The 23,925-nt window shown below is 33.2% G+C and overlaps 1 protein-coding gene across 1 annotated transcript in view; it reads right to left on the bottom strand.

The window, feature by feature from the left end:
* The window catches only part of EED (embryonic ectoderm development), a 28,787-nt gene extending 5,158 nt beyond the window's left edge, over nucleotides 1–23,629 (bottom strand). Inside the window, exons 1-7 of the mRNA XM_074304671.1 lie at nucleotides 23,304–23,629; nucleotides 16,912–17,064; nucleotides 15,210–15,302; nucleotides 12,033–12,098; nucleotides 6,612–6,737; nucleotides 5,992–6,073; nucleotides 3,797–3,888 (exon numbers count right to left, since the gene is read on the bottom strand). Of these exons, the coding sequence (XP_074160772.1) occupies nucleotides 3,797–3,888; nucleotides 5,992–6,073; nucleotides 6,612–6,737; nucleotides 12,033–12,098; nucleotides 15,210–15,302; nucleotides 16,912–17,064; nucleotides 23,304–23,417 (726 nt within the window). The 5' untranslated portion in view covers nucleotides 23,418–23,629. The remainder of the gene's footprint in view (nucleotides 1–3,796; nucleotides 3,889–5,991; nucleotides 6,074–6,611; nucleotides 6,738–12,032; nucleotides 12,099–15,209; nucleotides 15,303–16,911; nucleotides 17,065–23,303) is intronic.
* Between the last annotated feature and the right edge of the window lie 296 nt (nucleotides 23,630–23,925).

Genomic DNA, 23,925 nt, shown 5'->3' with positions numbered 1-23,925 from the left:
ACTTAATCCCAATTGCTTAAGGGGGGAAAAAAAATTCAACTATTACTTTGACTGATCTTTATATAGCATGAACTTAAAGCTTTTCACCTTCCTGGCTATCCTCCCATGTAGAGACTCTTATGCTTCCTTCACCTCAGATACAGTCATACCAAGTTTAATATGCATTTCTCCTCAATTTCTGGTAGCTATTTCTCTCTCAATACAGTTTATACTATTCACTTTAGTGGTGATGAAACCACACTTGGGAGTTTACAGTCCTCCAAAACCCATTTAATCTTTTTTTAGGCAACCTACTGTTTAGTCACAATTTCTACATCTTGTACTTAAAAAACCATTTCCTGTCCAATGTACATTATACAAATGTAAACTTTTTACACTCATCACTTTCGACTTTATTTGTTATACTCAGGGCACTTTAATCTGTAAAATATTTTGGAAATATTAACAAAAATACCTTAGGAAGCAGACATTGATTAAATACTTACTGTATGCCAGGCACTATGATAAGACCATTATGAACATCTCATTTGAATCTCACAATCACCCAGGGAGGCAGATGCTATTATTATCACCTCCATTATATAGCTGAGAATGACAGAGATTAAGTAACGAGATCACATTGCTACTGAGATATCCAATTTGAACTTGGGTCCTTATCCAAACCTAGCAGTCTATCAACTGCACACTTGTCAACTACAAATATGATAAGCATGCCATCTCTAATCAATTTATAAATAAAAGTTCAACAGAATGAAGTCAGACATTGACCTCTGGGGCATGAAATATCCTTCTGAGTTTACTCAAACCATAAGTTTGCCAAGTCTAGTCATCACTCAGCTATTTCCAAATCTACCTCTGTGCACAATCATCTAGCTCACATTTTTCTATCTTTTTATGATAGAAGAACAACATAAAGGACTTTATCATACTTTGTTCAAGTCTAGGTAAATTTTATCTATAGCTCACCCCTGAACAAGTTAGGAAGGAAATAATGTTAGTATTGTATGAGCTGTTCTTAATGAAAAGTAGGTTTCTTGTAATCTGCACTTCCTATTCCAGATAATTCACTAAAATCTCTTTGCTTAATTTTCAATAAGCTAAATTCTAATGCAAAGTTTTCTCATGTAACAGACATCTTTTACAGAAAGTAAAAAAATGAATTTTCATCCATTTCTATGTGTTATAAGAGACTTTTACTAACAACATATTAACTGCATTTAATTGATACAGCTTAACTATGAACAGCAAGAGTTAAGATACAAAAATTTCAAAAACCTTTAAACTAAGAACCTTTCTTTTTCTTCCCATTAAATATTTTTAAAGTTACATGACAAAATTAATTGATAAGACTCAACAATTTTGCTTTTCTTTCTCTCCCTGGTGGATGGAGATGCTAAAAGGCCATCAGATGAGCACAAAATTACAACGAGCAATGGCTCTGTGAATAATTTGTTTCTATCACACTACTATGACCTCACACCTTTATTATGCTAAGCTTACTGTTGAGATAATTAGGGAAAATTATCACATGTTTATGATTCAAAGTTTGTTTTCTGAAATTCAGACAAGGTGTCTGAAATCAAACTTAGCATCCCACTAATAATTGTACATTGATACAGAAATATCACTGCTTGCAAAAAGGTACATTAATAGGTATCAGTACCAAAAGGCCAAAAAAGAACAACCAAATCATTGCTAAATGCTAGCCTTTAAGATACTTAAAAAAACCCACAATAGGTCTTCCAAATAACAAGTTTAGTGAGAACTTTAATTCAGAATAATTTCCTAATAAAAAAAGATTTTTCTAATAAGATACATTAAAAAAAAAAAAAAAAAAGAAGTTACTGGTTTAAAAATAAACCCAGTTTTGTTTCTATTTTACAGCAACAGACTAGTGCAAATGTATTTATAAACCATTAATTTCAGAAATAAGTCTCTGGGTTAATCCTGTCTCAACTCTAATTCAAAACCAAGCAAATTAGAAGTTTGAGATTTGAAGAATTTTCCATCAATTTCCTTCTATCCTAATTCATTATTAATTCTCAAAATATCAAATGATGTGATAAAGTTTCAATGTACAGAATGTCTAAGTTGATAAACCATAAAAATAGAAGAAAAACTTAACAATTTACTCTTTTTTTAAAAAAAAAGTGTTATATTCTTTAAAACTTTCAAATTGTACCTGTCAAATTAAAACTAAAATCCAACAGGGTCATGTATAATAGTATTTTTTAATGTAAATTACTTTTTTTAAAATTGAAATGCACTATAAGTTCAATGACTTAATATACTTGTTGCAGAGGTAAAAGAAGCATAGCAAAACATGTAAATTAAAAGTACAATAAAGAAAAATTCTAAAGATATCTTATTACCTACCCAAATTATCTATAATCAGCCTGAAGTTGTCACCATTATCTCCATGATAGTCTACAATTTCAGCATATCACAATAGAATAGCTAATGCCAAAACCAATTTTTACTAATCCTGATCCTTCAGAAAATCTGTTTAAAGCATCTTGAAAAATAAATTCTTAATTGGACAATGCTCATAAAAATCTCACAGTATTTAAAACAAGACACTTTTAATACTCAAAAAACCAAAGCAGAATGTTCCTTTTGAGAACAATAACTTTATAACCTAAAGAATCAATCCTATGAGATGAGGTACAGGCTACTGGAATCTAAGAAACTAAAACTTTAGTTTGCAAGCCTGATTACTTTGTTTCCAAGTTTTTTTGCTTAGGAAAACCAATATTAACAAGCATTCTTCCTTAGCTGGGTAGCTCTAAAGTTATGATTCTTGATTTAGGATGATAGCTTAAGTTTTTTCATCTTGAGAATATGCCACATGCGAATTTATTACTATATGCATTTGCATTTTACAGCATTTGTGGCTGAGGGTCCCTGACTTATAAAAATCCAAGTTAAGGATATTTATTATGTGTATGATGTATCCTGCACTCTCCAAAATTAGTTGTTTCCCATGTAAGCATTGGATAGGATAACACTACAAGAATTTTCCCACAAAGAAACTAAAATTAAGTTTAAAATCACTACATGAAACAATTTTTTTTAAAAATCGAAAACAGTTTAGAATACTTTACAGCAAATAGAGAATGGCACTATATGTGCTCTAAAGAGATTGAAAGCTACGATATCCCTAGTCTCATAGAGACATTTAATTCACACAGAAGAGTGGAAACAGTATCTTTGCAACATGAATTATAAGAACAAAACATGGTATTTTCTAAATGTATTTAAAATCCAACTTTTGAGGTTCCAGACTGTGATTTTATTGGTTCAGAGAATTCCCTGCAAAGAAACTTCTTTACAATCCATATTGATACTTGCTGCACAACTGACAATATTAGAGAGCTGCCTGAGGTACTGAAAAGCTAAGTAACTTGTCAGGGTGACATAGTATGTGGCATAAGCAAGAAATTAATTGAGGTCTTGTAGATTCAGGGGTCATTCTCCATTCATAAGGTCCATTCTATAACCTCATAGAGCATACAAATGAATAAGATTTATTAAGTGACTTTTTGTTTTGGCTTTCTTACACTATCTTTTCAAGATTTATCTTAATGTAAATGAAGAAATACTACAATTATTTGCTTCATTCAACCACAAGATTAAAGTAGATATTACTGATAATTAAAATGATGGCCTGAAAGGCTGTACCATAAGAACCATATATGCTTTCTTGTAGGAAAAAAAAAAAATCTATCAGTGATAATTATTCACAAATAAATCTCAAATTTACAAATAAATCACTGTCCTGTAGTTTTCTACTTACAGCACTTAAAACTTCATCTCTGTGCCCTTCTACACCTCCAAATATTGCAACCAGTGTGTCTGTCTGGATGTTCCACAGTCTCAAAGCATGATCTAGTATAAATGCAAATAGTTAATATTAACCATGATCATTTATAGCTCTAGCCTTTCAAACCTATTCTTTCTATTGACAGGTAAGAAAATCTTAAGATAATTATCAAAATGATTTAGATTTGCACTACACTTTTTTTGTACAACTAAAGACTTCCTTGAAGAATAGAAATCAAGACTATACGCTCAAAAAACTCCTTTATAATTTATAGAATACTCTTTTTTAAGTTTTTTTCATCACAAATCCTGATGAATCTGAATAAATATTAAAAGATCAATTTACAATGCTTATTTATTGAACACAGAGCTTATTTTTAAAGTTACTTATCAGCTTAATTGTTTTGAGATAGAAACTGAAGAAGACAAAAATCATATTTTTGACTATGACATTTTTTAAGAACATTTTTCCCCCCAAAATGGAGACATGACTTTGGTTTATTAGAAGAAATCATATTTAGACATTTTATTAGAAAATACTAAAAAATGTATTACACTGCTTATCATTAGATATTCTTCACACTATTATGCTTATATAAGAAAGAGATGGGAATAAGCAAGTTTATAAAACATCTATAGTAAGCTGAAATTATGAATGACCGGATCTATCATATACAGCTCTGTAGTATAATGCTCTTCACATTCTGAAATCATAAAACTATTTTAAATTCTTCAAATGTTTCACTTAACATGATACAAGAAAAAGGACAATAAGCTCTCAATCAAGAAAGCTAATCAGGGAATGTTAAATATATCTCCAATAGCAACAACGTTCAACAAATTATATCAATAGTCAGCATAACAAATTTTTAAAGACAGGACCTCAAAATATTAACACCAAGCTTTTAAAATATTCTATTCAATTTTAACTCACTTTGAAAATATTTGAAAATAAATATTTTCTTTACTTTTAGATGTACAAATGAGGAAAAAGCTGGGTTGAAAAGCTGTGTTAAATAAAACAAATTAATTAAAACATGACCTGCGTTATACACAGAAGTGCATTTGAGCCCAGGCACTCTTGCCTGTTCCACTCACCACTGTCAAGAGGGAAGGTGATGAAAAAAGTATTTCTATTCCTCTTACTTCTCAGAGGTGGTGACATGTGGCACAGTTAGGAACTGGAGGGTCATAGAAGCCTAAGGCATGAAACACGCATGCATGCTTCATATACATATGTACTTTACATAAAAGCATTTCTGAAAAAAGTTATTTGTAAACTGAATTACTTAAAAGTTCATTAGGGCATTGCTTCACAAACCCTTTTTAATCTGTAGCACAACTGGAGAATGGACCTATGAAAAATCTATTCTAGACCATGGCCATAAAAAAGGAGAGTAAAGTGAGATGAAAATACACATACACACAGACCCCATGAGCATGAGTGACTTGAGTTGTCTTAGGAAAGCAAAGATTACTTATCACCAAGAACCCAAGGAAAGTTTGAGTGGATTTAGATTTAGGAGAAGAGATATGCATCCATGGGAAGGAAAGCATGCACAGATATGAGCTCCTTGAAAGCACAGTGCTAAAACCATGCACAATGCAATGTCTAATAACATTATGGAAAACTTTTTGTAAAAATCAATCTTTTTGTAAAAAAAGATCATACTACTTTAGGTGGTGTGATAAATACATATTTTTGTAAATATGAATTAGATAATATTGATGACTTCATATATAGATCATACCTATATATGAATTTCAAGTGTTTGATAGATATACTTATAAAACATGCTTTCAAAATGTCTTTGTATATGACATACTACTGATGACAAGCTTCAAATTATTAAAACTTCTAAATAACAATTCAATTGCAGAAAAATTTGATGATAAAATTTTCACAGTATCAGGTTTCTGTTATCAACTATTTTGTATTGAAACCCCTAGTACCATTAGCTTCATTAACTTCAATAAAAGGCCATCAGTTAATACCTTATTTTCAGCACTACTTCACCTAGGCTTGTGTTTTTATTTCCTATTACTATAAATTTCTATGACTTTTAATATAACTTTCTAATACAATTCTTGTTCAACACCTAACTAAAAGGAAGGAACATGGCTTCATTCACATATAAGTAGATCTAAAGAAAGAGGTGCTTGTCTTACCTTTGCTTACTGAGAGGAGAAGATTTGGATCTCTTGGATGAAATTTTAGTTCATTAATAGCATTTCCATGGCCAACATAATGCTAAAATAAAATTTAAAGATAAAATTAATTTCTGAAAGACAGCTATTGTTTTCATTTCATGGACATGGAAATCATTTTCAGTTTAAGTGACTCGTGCATTAAAATGACTTTCCACTTAAATAGGCCTTATGTGATCCTTTCTAAATCTATGTCCAAGCTAAACTAAAAGGAACACAAACAGAATTTTAAAAATCTGAAAGGAGATTACAAAAATAAAGAAAAAATTCTGTATTTTCCTTTTCCGTTAGTACATTTTTATAGACGTCAAAAATATGACACAAAAAATGGAACGCCCACATTTTCCCATTAACTAGACAAACATGTATGATGCAAAACATACTTTTAAGAATATAGAAATTCACTTCAAGGATGTCTGCTAAATGCAGTTTTAAATTATGTTAGTCCAATGAACTCTTAAGTATAATCATTTAACCTAATGCCAAAATTCAAAATTTCACTAGCTAAGATTGATGCATGACAAAGTTCCAATGATACATATTCAAGAAAAGTAAATCTATGGTTTTAACCTACAACTTACCTTTATGCACTGCATTGTTATGGGATTAATTATCCTAATTATGCCTCTAGATCCAGCCACAGCTAAGAGAGGATGGCTTGTATTGCTATCATAAGTCCATGCACAAGTATAAAAGTTTTCATCAGCCTAAGAAAAAGTGCTGTTAAGGAACACAAAGTTTTAAAAAGAAAACTTCTAAACACAATCATTTCATTAACTATGAAAGATGTATTATATTTAACATTTTATAATATGATTCAAATATAGTAAAACTGCCAGTTTTATCTGTGTCCTTGATAAGTACTTAACTCTTACTATTATTTTCTATGCTCATCCAGGTAAAGAGTAGATTCTAAATTATCAATGGATCAATAAATTCTAAATCAATCAACAAAGAAGCACAATGTTTTATTTTCCTACCTAACTTAATATTTCATTCTAGTTCATTGCAAATGGTGCTGATACTGACTTGTCTATTTGTAGTCAACTTTGTAATAATAACAACTAACATTCATAGTGCTTTAAGATTTGAAAAGTTTACATACAGTAAAAGATATTCTGAATGAAGATCTAATTCTTCTGTTTTAATCATTAAAAATACATATATTTTCCCTTTCTCTGTGTTTTTTGCTTCTAACTAAGTATGAATCTGATCACCTAAAATTCTTATTCTTCAAAATAAGAATCTGAAAATTTAGAGACATGGCTAAGAATCATTTATAAAATGTTAAGATCAGAAGGGCAATAATTGAAGTAACAAAATAAAAGATTTCCAACCTCACTGAGCTGCTTGCATGGTCTCAGAATACAATAATTATGTATCTTTTTTTTTTTCCCAACTAAGTCAAATTTAGAATGTAATAGTTCAAGTAGAAAAAATAATGAATTTGAAGTTAAGAGGACTTGGGTTCAAATCTCGGTTTGGCCATTTATTTCCTGGTATCCTGAAGAACAAGTTCTTTTAACATCTCTACATCTGTTTCCTTACTTGTAAAATGGAAGAGCACATACTCCATTACAGTTTCTTCTAGCTGTAAACCTAGGCTATAAACTTAAAACAGTAAGTTTGAAAACATTCACTTGGATAATTCATGACTCAAAGTCAGGAACACAGAGTTTTTATGAAATATTAGGTATTAATAAGATCACCCTCCTTAAAAAGCTAAAGATCTGTCTTCATTAAAAGTAAGACTTTTCTTAAGATCACAAACTTATCAAATAAAAAATATGCTAACAAAGATTGATCCTTGGCATAGCCTATATATAGAGGAGACATTCAGTTGCAGCCTGAGATCCTTTTCTATTCTAAATCTTGGCTTTTATGTTCCCTTGTATCCATTCCCATTATGTATCCATGATCTTGTTATGGATCAATAGGGTCATCTTTATATACTAAAGTCAACACTTAGCATATTTTATTTGAAGGACTTGGATATATTTAGTCTGGAGAAAAAAGACTCATGAAGTATGTAATAACCATCTTTTTTTTAAAAATGTTTTCAATTTTTATTTATTTATTTTTAAAGCTTTTTATTTACAAAACATATGCATAGGTAATTTTTCAATATTGACCCTTGCAAAACTTTGTTAAAAATTTTCTCCTTCAAAAAAGAAAAAGAAATAAAGAAAAAGAAAAAAAGAAACTCATTTTTCACTCCTTCCCTGCACTTTCTCCCCTAGATGGCAAGTAGTCCAATATATATTAAATATGTTAAAATACATGTTATAGCCAATATATGTATACATATTTATACAAGATAAATATCTTTATAGCTGGAGGGAAGACTTGTTTTATGTGGCTCTAGAAATAAGAAACAGAAGTTGCAAAGAGGAAAAATTAGGCTTGAAAATAAGAAAAACTTTGTTAACAAAAGTTGTCCCAAAGTAGAATGTATTAACTCAAAAGTTGGCAGATTTTCCCCTCCTTTGAGATATTCAAGCATAGGCTGGAATTGGACCTCACTGAAGGAGCAGGCTACCTCTTGAAATAATGACTGAATGCTTCAGTCATTATTTCAAGAATAATGACCTTTAGATATGTATTCATGTAAAAGGTTGCTGCATAAGAACTTGGATCACAGTCTTAGAATTGAGCTGCTTGAAGTGGACTTAGGTATAAAATTTAGGAGTCAAAGAATAAGGAAATCATTCTAGGGAGAGGGAATAGTATGAGCATAACTCAGATGATTAGAGATTTGATGGCAACTGGGAAAAGTAACATGTACACATAATATAAAATATATAGAACATAAACACATAGAAATAAATACAAACATTTTGAGTATCATGATACATAACCAGTAAGACAACAAATTCAGTCACTTTTCACAAGCCCCGTGACCCTCTTTGACTGAAAGAAAAAAAAAACAAATTATGAACCAAATGTAGACCCATTATAATTGACTCTACATTAAATAAGAAAGCAGTATTGGGATTATATCCCAAAGAAATACTAAAGAGCGGAAAGGGACCTGTATGTGCCAAAATGTTTGTGGCAGCTCTTTTTGTTGTAGCTAGAAACTGGAAGTTGAATGGATGCCCATCAATTGGAGAATGGTTGGGTAAATTATGGTACATGAAGGTTATGGAATATTATTGCTCTGTAAGAAATGACCAGCAGGAGTACTACAGAGAGGCTTGGAGAGACTTACATCAACTGATGCTGAATGAAATGAACAGAACCAGAAGATCGCTGTACACTTCAATGCTGTATGAAGAGATATTCTGTTGGAAGTGGATATTTTCAACATAAAGAAGATCCAACTCACTTCCAGTTGATCAATGATGGACAGAAACAACTACACCCAGAGAAGGAACACTGGGAAGTGAACGTAAATTGTTAGCACTACTGTCTATCTACCCAGGTTACTTATACCTTCGGAATCTAATACTTAATGTGCAACAAGAAAATGGTATTTACACACATATATTGTATTTAGGTTATATTGTAACACATGTAAAATGTATGGGATTGCCTGTCATCGGGGGGGAAGGAGTGAAGGGAGGGGGGGGGATAATTTGGAAAAATGAATACAAGGGATAATATTATAAAAAAAAAATTACTCATGCATATATACTGTGGGAAAAAAATTCTAAATAAAAAAAAAAGAAAAAAAAGAAAAAAATCCAGATGTGTTGCTTTGGTAAAAAAATAAAAAAATAAATAAAAATAAGAAAGCAATTCAATAAAGTAAAATCTTTATGACTGAACACTAGTTAAATTTAATCCAAAAAATGCTAACTCTAATCATTTTAGCTGTTAGCCAACACATTTATCTGGCATGGACACTAAGTTGACTACAGCACTTGTACTTGGATCCACCTTATAATTTCTACTCCTATTTCCTACAAAGGTGACAATGTTCCTTCCCAAGACTACAGACTGAACAACTACATGAAATGGAAGGGAAGGGGGCTAGAAACAGTGCAGTCTTCTGTCTGCCTGGCTTAGATCAGAGACTCCCAAATTTCAGAATCTGCTTGAAAAACTCTCCTCCCTCTGCAAAAGGACTCGAGATAATGAGATTCAACCTAACTACAAGAAATAAAAGAGAGTCAAGGGACATGGGAATAATGATTCTAGGTCTGAAAGAATGTAGACTGAAGACAAGGACCTTGGCACTAAGAAGTATTCAAAACAGAGATCTAGATTAGCCAATTTTATATTCCTCAATATGGAAAGGCTGGGGAGTAGGATGGGTGTGACCAACAGCAAAAAACTAAGTCAGAAATTAGGTAATCAACGAATATATAAAAAGACTGAAACACTAAAGATTTTAGAAGAAAAAACCCTCAATAAAGGTTCAGAATACAAATAGATAAATCAACTGAAAGAATCAAAAAATCACAAGGATGAATACTAAATCCTTAAAGAGTTTTACAAAACTCTCAACAAATTCACAACAAAAGCTAAATGATTTAATGTTTGATGAAATACAGAATCCTGTGGACTCCTAAGAGAGAAGAGAACAGTAAGAAACTTCAGAAAGGCTCAAAATAAAAGAGCAATTTATAGGAGAAATAAATAGTAACATATAGATCAAAAATCAAAACTCTCAAAGCAGAATTCCTGCCACTGTTATTTACTAGCTGTACTATGGTACCATTGTACTATGGCAAAGTTACTACCTCTCTAATATTATTTCCTCTTCTGTTAAAGATAGGTAACAACACTACTAATACCTTCATATCTATCTCCCAGTGTTGTTAGAAAGAGCAAATGATGTCTGTAAAATCCTCTACAAACAGCCACATGAAAAGGTGCTCCAAATCACTATTGATCAGAGAAATGCAAATTAAGACAATTAAAATTAAAAATGCAAATTAAGACAGATTGGTTAAGATGACACGAAAAAATGATGAATGTTGTAGGGGACGTGGGAAAACTGGGACAGTGATACACCACTGGTGGAACTGTGAACAGATCCAACAATTCTGGAGAGCAATTTGGAACTATGCTGAAAAAGTTAAAAAACTCTGCATACCCTTTGATCAGGCAGTGTTTCTACTGGGATTATATCCCAAAGAGATCTTAAAGGAGGGAAAAAGACCCACATGTACAAAAATGTTTGTGGCAGCTCTTTTTGTAGTGGCAAGAAACTGAAAACTGAATGGATGCTCATCAATTGGAGAACAGATCAATAAATTATGGTATATGAATGCTATGGAATACTATTATTCTGTAAGAAACAACTAGCAGGATGATTTCAGAGAGGCTTGGAGAGACTTACATCAACTGATGTTAAGTGAAATGAGCAGAACCAGGAGATCATGATGGCAACAAGACTATACAACGATCAATTATGATGGATGTGACTCTCTTCAACAATGAGATGATTCAAACCAGTTCCACTTGTTCAGTGATGAAAAGATCTATCTACACTCAGAGACAGAACTGTGGTAACAGAGTATGGACCACAACATAGCATTCTTACTCTTTCTGTTGTTATTTGCTTGCATTTTGTTTTCTTAGTTTTTCTTTTTCTTCCTTTTTGATCTGATTTTTCTTTTGCAACAAGATAACTGTATAAATATGTATACATATATTGGATCTAACATATATTTCAACATATTTAACATGTATTGAACCACCTGCTTGCTAGGGGAGGGAATGGGAGGAAAGAGGGAAAAATTTGGAACAAAAGATTTTGCAAGGGTCAATATTGGAAAAATTACATATATATGCTTTGTAAATAAAAAGCTTTAATTAAATAAAATAATATAAAATGCTCTACAAACTTTAAAACACTAATATCAGTTATGAATCATCTAATATAGGAAACAAAGTTATAGAAGGGATGACACAAATAGAAATTAATGAATATCAATGCAAATTTTAGGGGAATAATTAACATAAAGCAGTTTTTTTCCCCTCAGAGGGGTTGTCCTTATCTCAAATCAATTCACAAATCCACATAAAAATGATGTACTAGAGAAGGATACATCAGCATCCACATAAGATTGCAATAACCGAATTTCTCCTTGTGAATGACATTCATATAGGGTAACCTGATAAAAACAAAATGAACAGTATATTTAATCTTGATAATCACAGAAGTTTGTTCTGCAGGTTTTGAATGGGGTTAAGAAAGCATACAGAAATATTATAAAGCTGTTACTTCAAAACAGAATCTCTATAAAGTCTTATGTCAGTGTTCTGTCTTACTTCGCAATAGATATGATAAATGTTACAAGAATTTCTCCTTTCAACTAGTTTTTACAAAGTCCTTATGTAACAAGAAACTTGAATAACTCTAACTATGTGTCAAATAAAAACAATTAGTAATCTCTCTGAACATTATGGATCTCACATATAGTATCTCTAGGACAGCATGAATTAATGGATAGATTAGTGGCCTCAGAATTAAAGAATTCCGATTTAAATCCCCACTCAAAAAGACTTTCTGTGTGACTCTGGGCAAATCACTTTATCTTTTTTGTGACTTATTTTTCTCATTTATACAACAGGGATGTTAATAGTACTCAACTTACAGAATTCTTAAAAGTTCTATATCAGAAAAGATAATTATGGAAAGTACTTTGCAAATCTGAAAGCACCATATTATTAAAGTTTTAAAATACATAATAATTTGATGAAGATCCTATGTATAATTTATTACTGTTTATTAAAACTCAACAAAGTAAGCCATATCTTCATTAAATATATAAAAATATTCCTTATTGAGATAACTATTTGATTATGTCAAAGATATAATTCTATCAACTTTATTTTCGAACACATAACAGAAACTTTGATCATTTTAAACCAATGCCTTTTATCTAGACATTAAGTTTCATAATAACTGGGACCAGGACCTTTTTTTTTTTTTTAAATATCTTCCTAACACAGAGCAGAGACCATTTGATAAATCACTGATGAATTAAATTCCTCTCTAGGTTAAACTTCAAAAAGGGAAAAAAAAATTTTTTAAATGCTTTAGCAAAACACATCATTATAAGTTGAATTTTGGTATTAGTACAAGAGGCAGGATGATGAATTGTACAGGCCTAGAAAGACCAGATTAAATTTTCAATTCTGACACATATCAGCTACATTATAGGCCAGCAAAGTCAATTAAAATCTCAATAAAGCAGGCAACTTTCTAAGAATATAAATTGTAGGGGCAGCTAGGTGGTGCAGTATATAGAGCACCAGCCCTGAAGTCAAGAAGATCTGAATTCAAATCTAGTCTCAGACACTTAACACTTCCTAGCCATGTGACCCTGAGCAAGTCACTTAATCCCAATTGCCTCAGGGTGGAAAAAAGAATATAAATTGTAGAATCATTGCTAAGCTGTAAATAAAGGGAGTTTTCTCATGCAGTGTCTCCTATACCAATATTTTTTTAAAGGTCCAGTGAAAAAAAATTATTCTGTGATCAAGTGAGTGATATGTAATTTTTGTTCATCCTAGATTTTATAAAATATTTTAAGTATCCTTAAGATAATTAAAGATTATGTTTCCCATAAGCCAAAGGGAACAAAGTAGTCTCACTGTTCACTTGAAACTTTCTCTGCACTTTTTTCAAGGTTATAAAACCAAAGACAAAAACAAACTTAAAACGTATGCATCTTATTTGCAAAGTAGAATTTTAAAATGGCATTTCACCAAGTTATGATCTTCAGTACTGAATCTTAGGAGAGTATGCTGAAATTATGTCAAGTAGGAAGAGGGGGGAACAGATATAACAAGACCTCAGTATCCAAGCTTATTCTCTTTAAAGGACAAGTAAGGTCTTTTGGGTACAACAACAAATCTCCTTATATAAGAACCAAGAAGTATATACCTTATGCCAAATTTCACTTATAGAAAACCATAAGGAATGAAGCTGGAATTGTACACAAGAGCTTTTCTTATCTACTTTGAAGTTTTCATCAAAAAAATGGAAAGGAAGAGACTTTATAGAGACCTTCTAATTTCTCTACTGAAATGACAGTTCCACCTCTAAGAACTTAGGTGATGTTAAAAGTGAGATGAAAATTCAAATTTCCATTTGAAAAATCAGTAACAATTCTCAAATTTGGGGAGCAAAAAAATCACACAACTTAAAACCGTTTACTTTCAAGTTTCAACAATGTATGACACTTGAAACAGATGACTTTTTTAGTTATAAAGGTGCTGAGGCTGCAGATGATGATGATAAGGTTTATTTTTTCTGATCTTTCAAATTCCTAGTTAATTTCCTTTTTTATTACCTGATAGGTACCCCAGCAAAGCACTACCACTGCTCTCAATCCACTTAGTTTTTTCTGAATTAATTGATTACCTAAATTGTCAGCAGATAAGGGCTTTGGGCTTAAGGATCTACATTTTAATAGGTTATCTGCCCTACAGTGTAGTGCCAAAAAAATAATGCTTTACCAAAGTAAGATGATTGGAAGATGACGGTGATTAAAGTCAAAGATTTTCTGGAAGACACTGAATGAACTTCTGCCCACATACTCTTCATTCATAGGAACAACCACTCCACAAAAACCCAATGCTTAGGAGTCCAAACTCTGGCTTATCATAAGATCAAACCTAATTGTAATAATATAGTTCTTTTTCAAATAATTCTTGTGTTTCTAGACTATTATGGTTTGCTGGAGGAAAAAAAAAGCCCCACTACTTATTGCAAATAAACCTAGATTTAAAAAACAAAGAACAAGCATGTTTAAAATTATTGACTCTTTTTCATAAGCTGGCATCTAAATAACAACCATAAATTTATTGATGGTATAACGTCTTTCAAAAGTAAACCCATACATACTAAAGTTACTTAAAAACAAAGGATATCCAAATCTATTCACTCAAAAAATTTAAAGTGTATTTACATTTTGCATGGAACTAATAGATATTTTTGACTAAGCAATTTTAATTTGAAAACTACTTGTATAATCATTTACATTAAGGAATTTTTTTGAGTGTTCAACCACAGCTTATCTTTATAAAATCTTAAGACTATTTATAGGAAATTCATTATTTCAAAACAAAACTCTAATAAAACAGAACAAACTCCTTCAGGACAAGGACCATTACAATTGTCTTTGCATCCTCAATGCCTAGCACAAATTAGGCATTTCATAAATGTTTATTTAATATCTAAGCTGAAATGAGAACACCTTTAATACTATACTTACTCTGTTACTCCCTACAGTCGCAAAAACTAAGGGATCTCCTTCCTTACTGTGCCAATTAAATTGTACTCCAAATAATGGTTGGTTATGATCTTCCTGTAAGAGAAAGAAATATCATTAGAAAGACTAATATGATTTAGAAACTTAAAACTTTAAAAACATATTACATATTGAATCCAACTGATTAAAATTAACAAGTATTTTAACTGTATGTCAAGCTTTCTAAATAGCATGCACAGATTAATAAAATAAAAATATTCAAAAACTCAAATCATTTATTTTCTACTAACTACATATTTATCCAAAATACTTGAATATATCTTAGTTATATACTTAGACCCAAGTTGAAAGGCTATCTAAAAGAAATATTTTCTACTGTATTATTTTTACTAAAACTTTATCATCCTGTATTTTTCAGTTTATAGTGTAGTACTTGTTTTTTTTTGGAATATGCAATCGTGAAGTGATCATTTCCCTTGAAGAACAAAATATAGATTTCTATTTTTAAAATGCCACAGCAAAAATTCAAAACCTTAAGTTCAGGACTTGAGAAACCACTCAAGACTCAAAAACATTTACCTGGGGTAAAAAAAAAAAAAAAAAAGCACTGCTTTCACAAAAGCAAATTACAAGATTTACATGAACTTAAAAAAAAAGAGGATTGGCATTTGATTCACAAAAGCTTTGACAAGAATTAGGAGTTTACTGGTATTATAAAAATTACTTTTCTCATGTTTATTTTCAGGACAGTTAAACAGTAAACTTTTATACCATTTCATAAAGAATAACTGAAATTTCACTTCTTGTCATTTGGAAGGCAAGCATTTAATTTCTTAAATATTTAATTAATAACTTGAAAAGAATATAAAGAGCAAAGAATACTTTTTAGAACAATCATGCTTATATTAACATATAGAGCAAAGTATAATGATCATGTCACAAAATAACCTAATTATTACATTTTGAAATTATACTTACAAAGAAAAGTAGCTTTGAACAAAAATCAGTTACCATAAATGCCTATACTCTTACCCTAAGTATATTAATTACTTAGAAATTGAAGCTAATCTAGGCTTTATTACATATTTATAGGATTTAAACTACTAAAGAAGGAAAAGAATACAATGAATTTAAGTTAACTTTAAAAAGTTAAATGAAGATTCTAATACCACATTGATGATAAAAATTTGATAATCCTAAGTATAATAAAAATAACATCTACTCCTACAAAAAAGAAACTTTTAAAAATAATTGACATTAAAGTCAACCTTACCCTTTAAACACACACACAAACACACACACACACACACACACACACACACACACACACACACACACACACACACACACACACACACACCCTCTCCCATAAGTAGATGGAAAAAAACCCTATACAAATTAAGCCATCTGGTTCAATTTATGCGGACTCAAAGCAAATGGACCATGGCCAGTCTCTTCAATTAGCTGGTGCCAGGAAGTAGGATTTTTAAAAAAATAAAACATCTTATTAAAAGAGGGAAACTAGGCCAGTGTGAGATAAAATTAAATAGCAACAGCCTAAGTCACAAAACATACACTTTATATTTGAAGTAATCTTTCTTTGATTGGATTTGTAGGACACTTTGAATACAAAATATCAGCCACTACAAAATAATTTTCAAATTTATAATTCAAGTTCATAGGGTTATGCTTTTCACTCACATACCTTGAGACTATTTACACATTTAAAAGAGTATTTGCACTTCTTTGACTTCCACTTTCCCTTCCCCCAACTCTTCCTTCCAGGAGCATTTGGAGTATTTGTTGGAGTATCAGGTCGTTCAGTGTTAGGGCCACTTTCTATACTGATAGCATCATCCTGCAAAGGCAAATTAGGAAACATTTAAAAATTACAGAACTATATTTAGGAACAAATACTTTTGTTGTGGAAAATGATCATCCTTTAAAAAAAAAAATTCATTAGCAAAGGTCTGTAAAAGAGTAAAAGATCAAGTTTAAATATTACCCCATCAAACACAATGAGAAGGACAGAGTAAGACAGGAAACAAAGATAAGTACTGGGAAGTCAGAAGGCTTGACTTTGTTCTACTTCCAATCCAGTTTTTTTAAGTTGTCTAATTTTCCATCTCTTTCTGTACATATAAAATGAAGAAAATAGTCTAGATTAGTATTTTCCAATCCAAACTATATATTAAACAAGTAAAATAGCTAAAAACTCTGATACTTCTCTACAACCACTGTTCAATATTAGAAGGTTAAGGACCAGGAATCAAACACAAGGACATCAGGAGTAGAAGACAAAGGAAAACTTAAAACAGGAGTCAGTTTTAAAAATTCATAGTCTTTAAGTCCTAAAAATAGTAAAAGTTTTGGTTAAAAAGCTGCTATAGTTGAACTACATATGAAAAATACTTAGTAATATGTGCTGAACTAATATATCAAAATAATATCAATATATAACCCAAAAAAGTCAGTAAGAAAGTAGATGTTATCCTACAAAAATGTTATCATTTGAATGTTTTTCAGTTTAAAGTTCACGCCCATAATGGTGTCACAGATGCCACAAATTCAGTTTTAATTTTCAGACCCTTCTTTGTATTCCTTGCTAATAGCTATCCTTCTGGAGATTTATTAATCAGATGAAGACACTGGAAATGAAAAAAATTATAAGATCTTAAAAAGAAAACAAAACTTCCCTATTTGTGACTGAACTATTACTGGTGTAGTTTTCACAAACCAATGACCAGGAATGGGTGAATTTAATATCAGACATAAGAATTCAAAAATTCACAAAAGTTTAGATTAATAAGGTAAGCAACTCTTGCAATTTCTTAACTCGTCCTTCATGTTCTATTTTATGGGTGATACAAAGTTTGTAGAAATCCTTTGTGATGGGAGTTCATGTACATTTATTTTGAGGGAAGAAAAAAAAAAATACAAGAAAAATTGAAAAACCTGATGGCAATCCAGAAACATTCAAAACGAAGTGAAATCTGTAAGCCATTAAAGAATGGGTCCTGAGAAGTAGCCTACATTCTAGAATAATTAAGTCTCTCTGGAGAGATACCTACCTTTTTTCCAATTTATAGAAGTTTCTTAACTGCCCTTGATAACATTAGTTCAGTACTTCAAAAATCTTATTATCATGAAGTTCTGAAAAATGTATAAGAATTTGTTCTTTGCAATACAACTTAAGCTAATTTTGTTTCATATTTTCTCAGTGGGATCAAACTATAACTTTTTTAAAAACTAAAACCATCCAAAAATTTTTCATCCCACTCTTATTTCCTAAATTAGTGGTTCCCAAAGCTGCCTTTTGATATAACAATGTGTCTCCAAAAGAACTATCAGAAATTACTCAAAATAAAATTAATTGCAATTTAATTATATGCCATGCAACACTTAACTAATATAACACAGTTTTCAATTATGAATGTGCTAATCCAAGGAGAAAAAAAAGATAAAGACTGTTTATTCTTTAAAAGGCATACAACTTGATAATTTCAAATGAGGAACATAAGAAATGATACTCTTCTCTGAGTACATTTCTTTTCTTTCACTTTCATACATCTAAAACCTACCAGACTAGCCCTTAAATTGTGAGGGCAGAGATAGAGGAGGGGTCCGAAATAAATAGCAAGACTATCCCTCATTGATGACTATGTAATAAATAAGCAAACATATTTTTTTAAAACTGTATAAATACTACTTCTCACACATACATGTTTTTTAACTTTTTGAAATGTATATGTTGATGATGCTATAAAAAAGCAAAAACATAGTGATGAATAGCACAATTAATTATTTTCTAGTAAAACTACTATGTTAGAGAGTGTGTGTGTGTGTGTGTGTGTGACATTTTTTTACATGAAGGACAAATCCCCAACAAAGATTGAAAATTACAAAGAAATAGAATTTGTAATTCTTTACATTTTGGTTAAAATATCTTGTTATCAGTAGCTTGGAAATTTTTTTTCTTTTTTAAATTTGTATTTCTCAAAATTTATTCTTCCATTGATAATTTAAATTCATAGCAACACAAACCTACAAACTGAACAATCTCAAAAAGCATCTAATTTTAAGATGCTTCTCAGTCACTATCTTCTGCATGAAATCTTTCCTGATCTCCCCAAATGCTAATTTTTCCCTCCCAAACTACTACCTTATACTTAATTACTGTCTTTTAACTTTATATCTACACTATATATATATATATATTTCATACGTGCTTGTCTCCCTACTTAGATCATACTTATAAATACAAATAATTTCTTTCTTTCTCTTTTTTTTTTTTTTCCTAATACTTTTCTAAGCACCTAGCAGAGTGAAGGCCTATCCCATAGAAGGCTCTTATACTTGTTGACTGATTATGAAGTCCAAGGAAGTTGTGCCTTACTCAAGATCACACAGGAAACAAAGAATGGACTTGGGTCATCTTTCCACTATATCACAGTAAGCTAACATTTTTTTATTTATCTACATAGCAGTAATCAAGTTAATTATTTTGATTTTGTTTCTGGTTCTGACTTTCTAGTAGAAAGAAGCATAGATGTGAAATAAGTAGGGCACATTTTATATTATTTATCTAATAAAGATGTGTATGTGTGTGTCTGTGTACACATATACTCACACACTAGGGACTATGTCAGGTGTTAGGATAAAAAGACAATTAGGCTTTAAGGAACTTATTTTCCATCAAATAGAAACAACAGTAACATAGGTAAGTAAATAGAAATATACATAAAACTATTTTAGGATGGGGGCAGGGGCAATGAATCAAGAAAGGCTTAGTCTTATCTGGGCTGAAGGTTCAAGGGAGTTGTGGGATCCAAGAGGTAAATCTGAACTGAAAGGGCATAGACAAGGTATGAAGTATAAATCTAGCAAAAGTACAGGGACAGAGCATGAATGCTGATATAGGAAAACATCAACTAGACCAGGAGAGTTAGACTATACAGCACTTGAGGGGGGGGTGATGGAGAGGAGAGGAGAGGAGAAATATGTATCAAACTGGATGGAAAGGTTAGATGCAGATTCAAGAAAATTTCAAATGTTAAACAGAATGATCTGTTTGATCCTAGACATAACAAGGAGCTACTGAAGATTTTAAAACAAGAAAAATAATATGGTTAGATCTGTACTTCATATTATCTGTGAATTAACTTTATACTACTAACCAACCATTTTACAAGTACTTAGCATATGGACAAGGTGGTAGGGAAAGCAAAAGTAGCAGTATAAGAAATGCCCCCCACTAAATTTTTTTGAACAATATAGCACATGCACAACTGTACAGATATTCTCATTTCACAGATGAAGAAAACTAAGGAACAGGGTGATTAAGTCATTTGTCTCTAAAACTCATCACTTGTTTTCTTGGGTCTCAATTTTAAAAGCCTTGCTTTCCCCCCAACTAAAACAGGAAGTAGCATAATTTTTATTTCTAATAAGAGTCTGGGAATAGAGGGAGGGGGGGATAATTTGGAAAAATGAATACAAGGGATAATATTATAAAAATATATATATAATAAAAATTAAAAAAAAAAAAAAAAAAAAAAAAAAGAGTCTGGGGCTACATTTGAACTTGGGTCCTCCTGACTCTACTCAACTGTTCTACCATGCTGCCCTGCATTAACATTATTTTTCAAAAATCAGAGAACTGCTTCTCCTCTACTACTTCTTGTGAGCTACAAGGTTTCAAGATGACAAAATTAAATCCCTTATAGCTAATTCAATATACTGTTCACATTGTTCATGAATCTATATATTCATCCTTTTACTTAGTTAACAATAAATGTTTACAGTACTGAATATTTTATATGCAACCTCAAACAAGCACTGCCATTTGATATAATAGATTAAGGTTGCTGTTTTTCCATTAAGACTACATTTTTAATCAACTCAAAATTGTAAAATTATTTTTCTTTTGATTATTCCCTCACCCTATTATTTTTATTTCTTCTAATCTATCTCTCCCTTACATATATAGTTTTTATTTCCATACACACATCTATTAGGTTTGATTCTAATACTGATAAAGTAACCTCTTTTAAATCACCTTAGCTCTGAGTATGTTAACATTTTCCTCTTTAAAAAGATCAGTATAAGGCCAAAAAAGTCAGTAACCTCTTACTAATTATTCACCTTAGCCTAAAATAAAAAATATTTATCTGTTAATCACATGCTTTGCTGTCACAGCACAGTTGGAGAAAGCTATTTGAGGAGCTCAGGAGGAAAAAACTTAAGAACCAAGTCCAAGCTCTGCTACGAACATTTTTCTGTGATCTTGTGGCAGTCATTTAATCTCCCCCAGGCCTGTTTTTTCACTGTAAAATAAGGGAATACCCTTACTATTCTCTATGATCCTTATTGGTCTGAGTAACAAATACATTATAGTACCAGCAATAGAGTCCCATGACCACAAAAATCAGCTGCTTTGAAATACAAACACTAAAATGATTAGAGACACATTTCACTGAGAATGAGGGAGGGCCTCTTTTGTGATTTTCTGGCCAAAGAGTAATATCTAGGTGGGGAAACTCCATTTACCAAAGCAGATTGGCACCATCTTTGCAATTTAGTTTCAGAGTTGCCTACAGAACTCAGAAGGTCACACAGCCTGTGACAGAGTAAAGAAATGAACCAAGGTCTTCTTGGCTTTGATTGGCTCTCTATCCACTATATCGTGCTGATACAAAAATGGTGGAGGCAAATCATTTACCTCCTTGATTAAGTTTTAGTTCGATCATCAAAATATTAGACTTTGTGGCTTCTTACAGACCCCAACTCCGTGTTTCTTGGAATGATCCTCTAAAAGTTCCAGATTTCTAATACATAATGTTACTCTTATTTGAAAGTACTCGGTTCAGTGAGAAGTGGAAAGAGGGACGAATCTGAACTGGAAGACTTGGATTTAGTATCAGGTCTGCCACTTACACTATAACCTTAAGCAAAACATTCCCTCCTTCATGGCCTCAGTCTCCTCATTTGTAAGAGAAAGGACCTAAATTAGATGACCCCTAATATTTCTTCAACCAACAAGTATTTACTAAGCACTTAATATGTGTCTGCACTGTCTGAGCTGCTGGAATTCAAAGGTAAAAATTAGAATCTCTGCTCTCAAAGTGTTTATAAATTAGCTAGAGAAGCTGTGTCTTTACACACATTATGCATGTACACCTATGTACAAATGAGTTGAGAGAGTTAATTTTGGAGATGTAGGGACAAGCAGCTGAAATGGGAGTGGGGGAGGGGGGACTCAGCTGGTAAATCAGGCACAAGGTTGCACTTGACCTTAGAGGAAAGGGAAGAATTCTAGAGATAGAGGTGTAATTAAGGTATGGAAGACAGTCAGTACAAAGCCAGGGACAAGCAATGGGAGTAAGCAAGGAGAAGAAATTAATGTGCATTAAAGCTGGAAAAGAAGGTCCAGGCAGCGCCCAACACCAACTTTCTCTCAGTTTAAAGTTTTCCAAAGAGTTCAGCTCTTCTTCTACGACTCAATCTCTCGATCCAGATACATTATTAAAACTAAGCCCCTTTATTTCCCCGGGCTCCAGTTTCTTCCACTGTAAAATGCCAGTATCGGAGGAGGTAAGTGAAAGGCGAAGCTTTGGCTGGGATGCACTACCTGTCAAGCACACTCTAGGCTTCGTTCTCTGCCTGGGACACAAATGTCTCCCCACCCTGACCTCCGTGGTACCCAAGAGCCGCATGCCCACAGTTTAACTCCTTGCTACCACCTGATGAATTTCACATGCTTCCTCCGCCGTGGGATGGGGGGAAGGAGGAAGCTGGAGAACTCAGGTCCCCCTCAGTCCTCCTCCTCCCCCATTACATACTTTACAAAGAGCCCGGAGGTGGGGGGATGGACACGTCGTCACTGTCTTTTCCCTAGTGCTCCCGCCGCTCCCCCCCTCTGAGTAGGTACGACCCTCCCCCGGTGCTCCCCGAGTTTCCCCTGAACCCCTTCCCGCGGGATGACACTAGTCCCGCCCCGACAGCGGGGCCACGCTGGAGGCGAGATGAAAGGTTCCCCCGTGGGCTCGCTCTGCCATCCTCCCTAGCCCGTGCCCGTAGGAAGCGGCGCCCACTTACATTCTCGTCCCCAGACAGATCCGGGTTGCTGTTCTCGTCGCTACTCAGCTTCTGCTTCTTGGCCGCAGGCATGTCGCTTCCCGCCGGCGCTGTAGAGACTTCCCTCTCGGACATGTTCCTGCGCCTCCCTCCGGGCTCCTGTCGCCTCGGCCGCGGCCTCCGCCACACCGCCGTCAAGCAAGCTCGGCCCGCGCCGGCCGCAAAGCCGCCGCTGCCGCCTCCTCCTCCGCCACTACCGCCTCCTCCGGCCCCCCCACCGTCGCAAACCGCGCCCAGCCGCCGAGGCGGGCGGGCGTGCGGCCCCGCCACACTGCTGAAAAAGGGGCGCGCGCTCGCGCGCGCCCGCCCGCGCGGCCTCCGCTCTCCCTCCCCTCGCGGCTCCCCCCGTCCCTCCGCGGCTCACCCCACTACCCCCACCAACTCCCCACCGCCTTTCCGCCTCTGTTCACGCGAAAGGGCGTCGTGGGTCCGCGGACTTTCGAGAGCTCTTTGCCGCGTGTCCCTCAAAACCTTGGTCCTACTCCGTTCCTCACCACCACCTTGAAAATGAGTGGCGGGAATGGAAGGGACTCCCCCTCAACCCTTCCGCCTCCCGAAGCCGTTTAAGCCGCAATTGGCCGAA

This window comes from Sminthopsis crassicaudata, chromosome 3 (genome assembly GCF_048593235.1).
Source record: "Sminthopsis crassicaudata isolate SCR6 chromosome 3, ASM4859323v1, whole genome shotgun sequence".
In the NCBI taxonomy this organism is placed as follows: Eukaryota; Metazoa; Chordata; class Mammalia; order Dasyuromorphia; family Dasyuridae; genus Sminthopsis; species Sminthopsis crassicaudata.
This window is presented reverse-complemented; position numbering and strand designations above follow the sequence as displayed.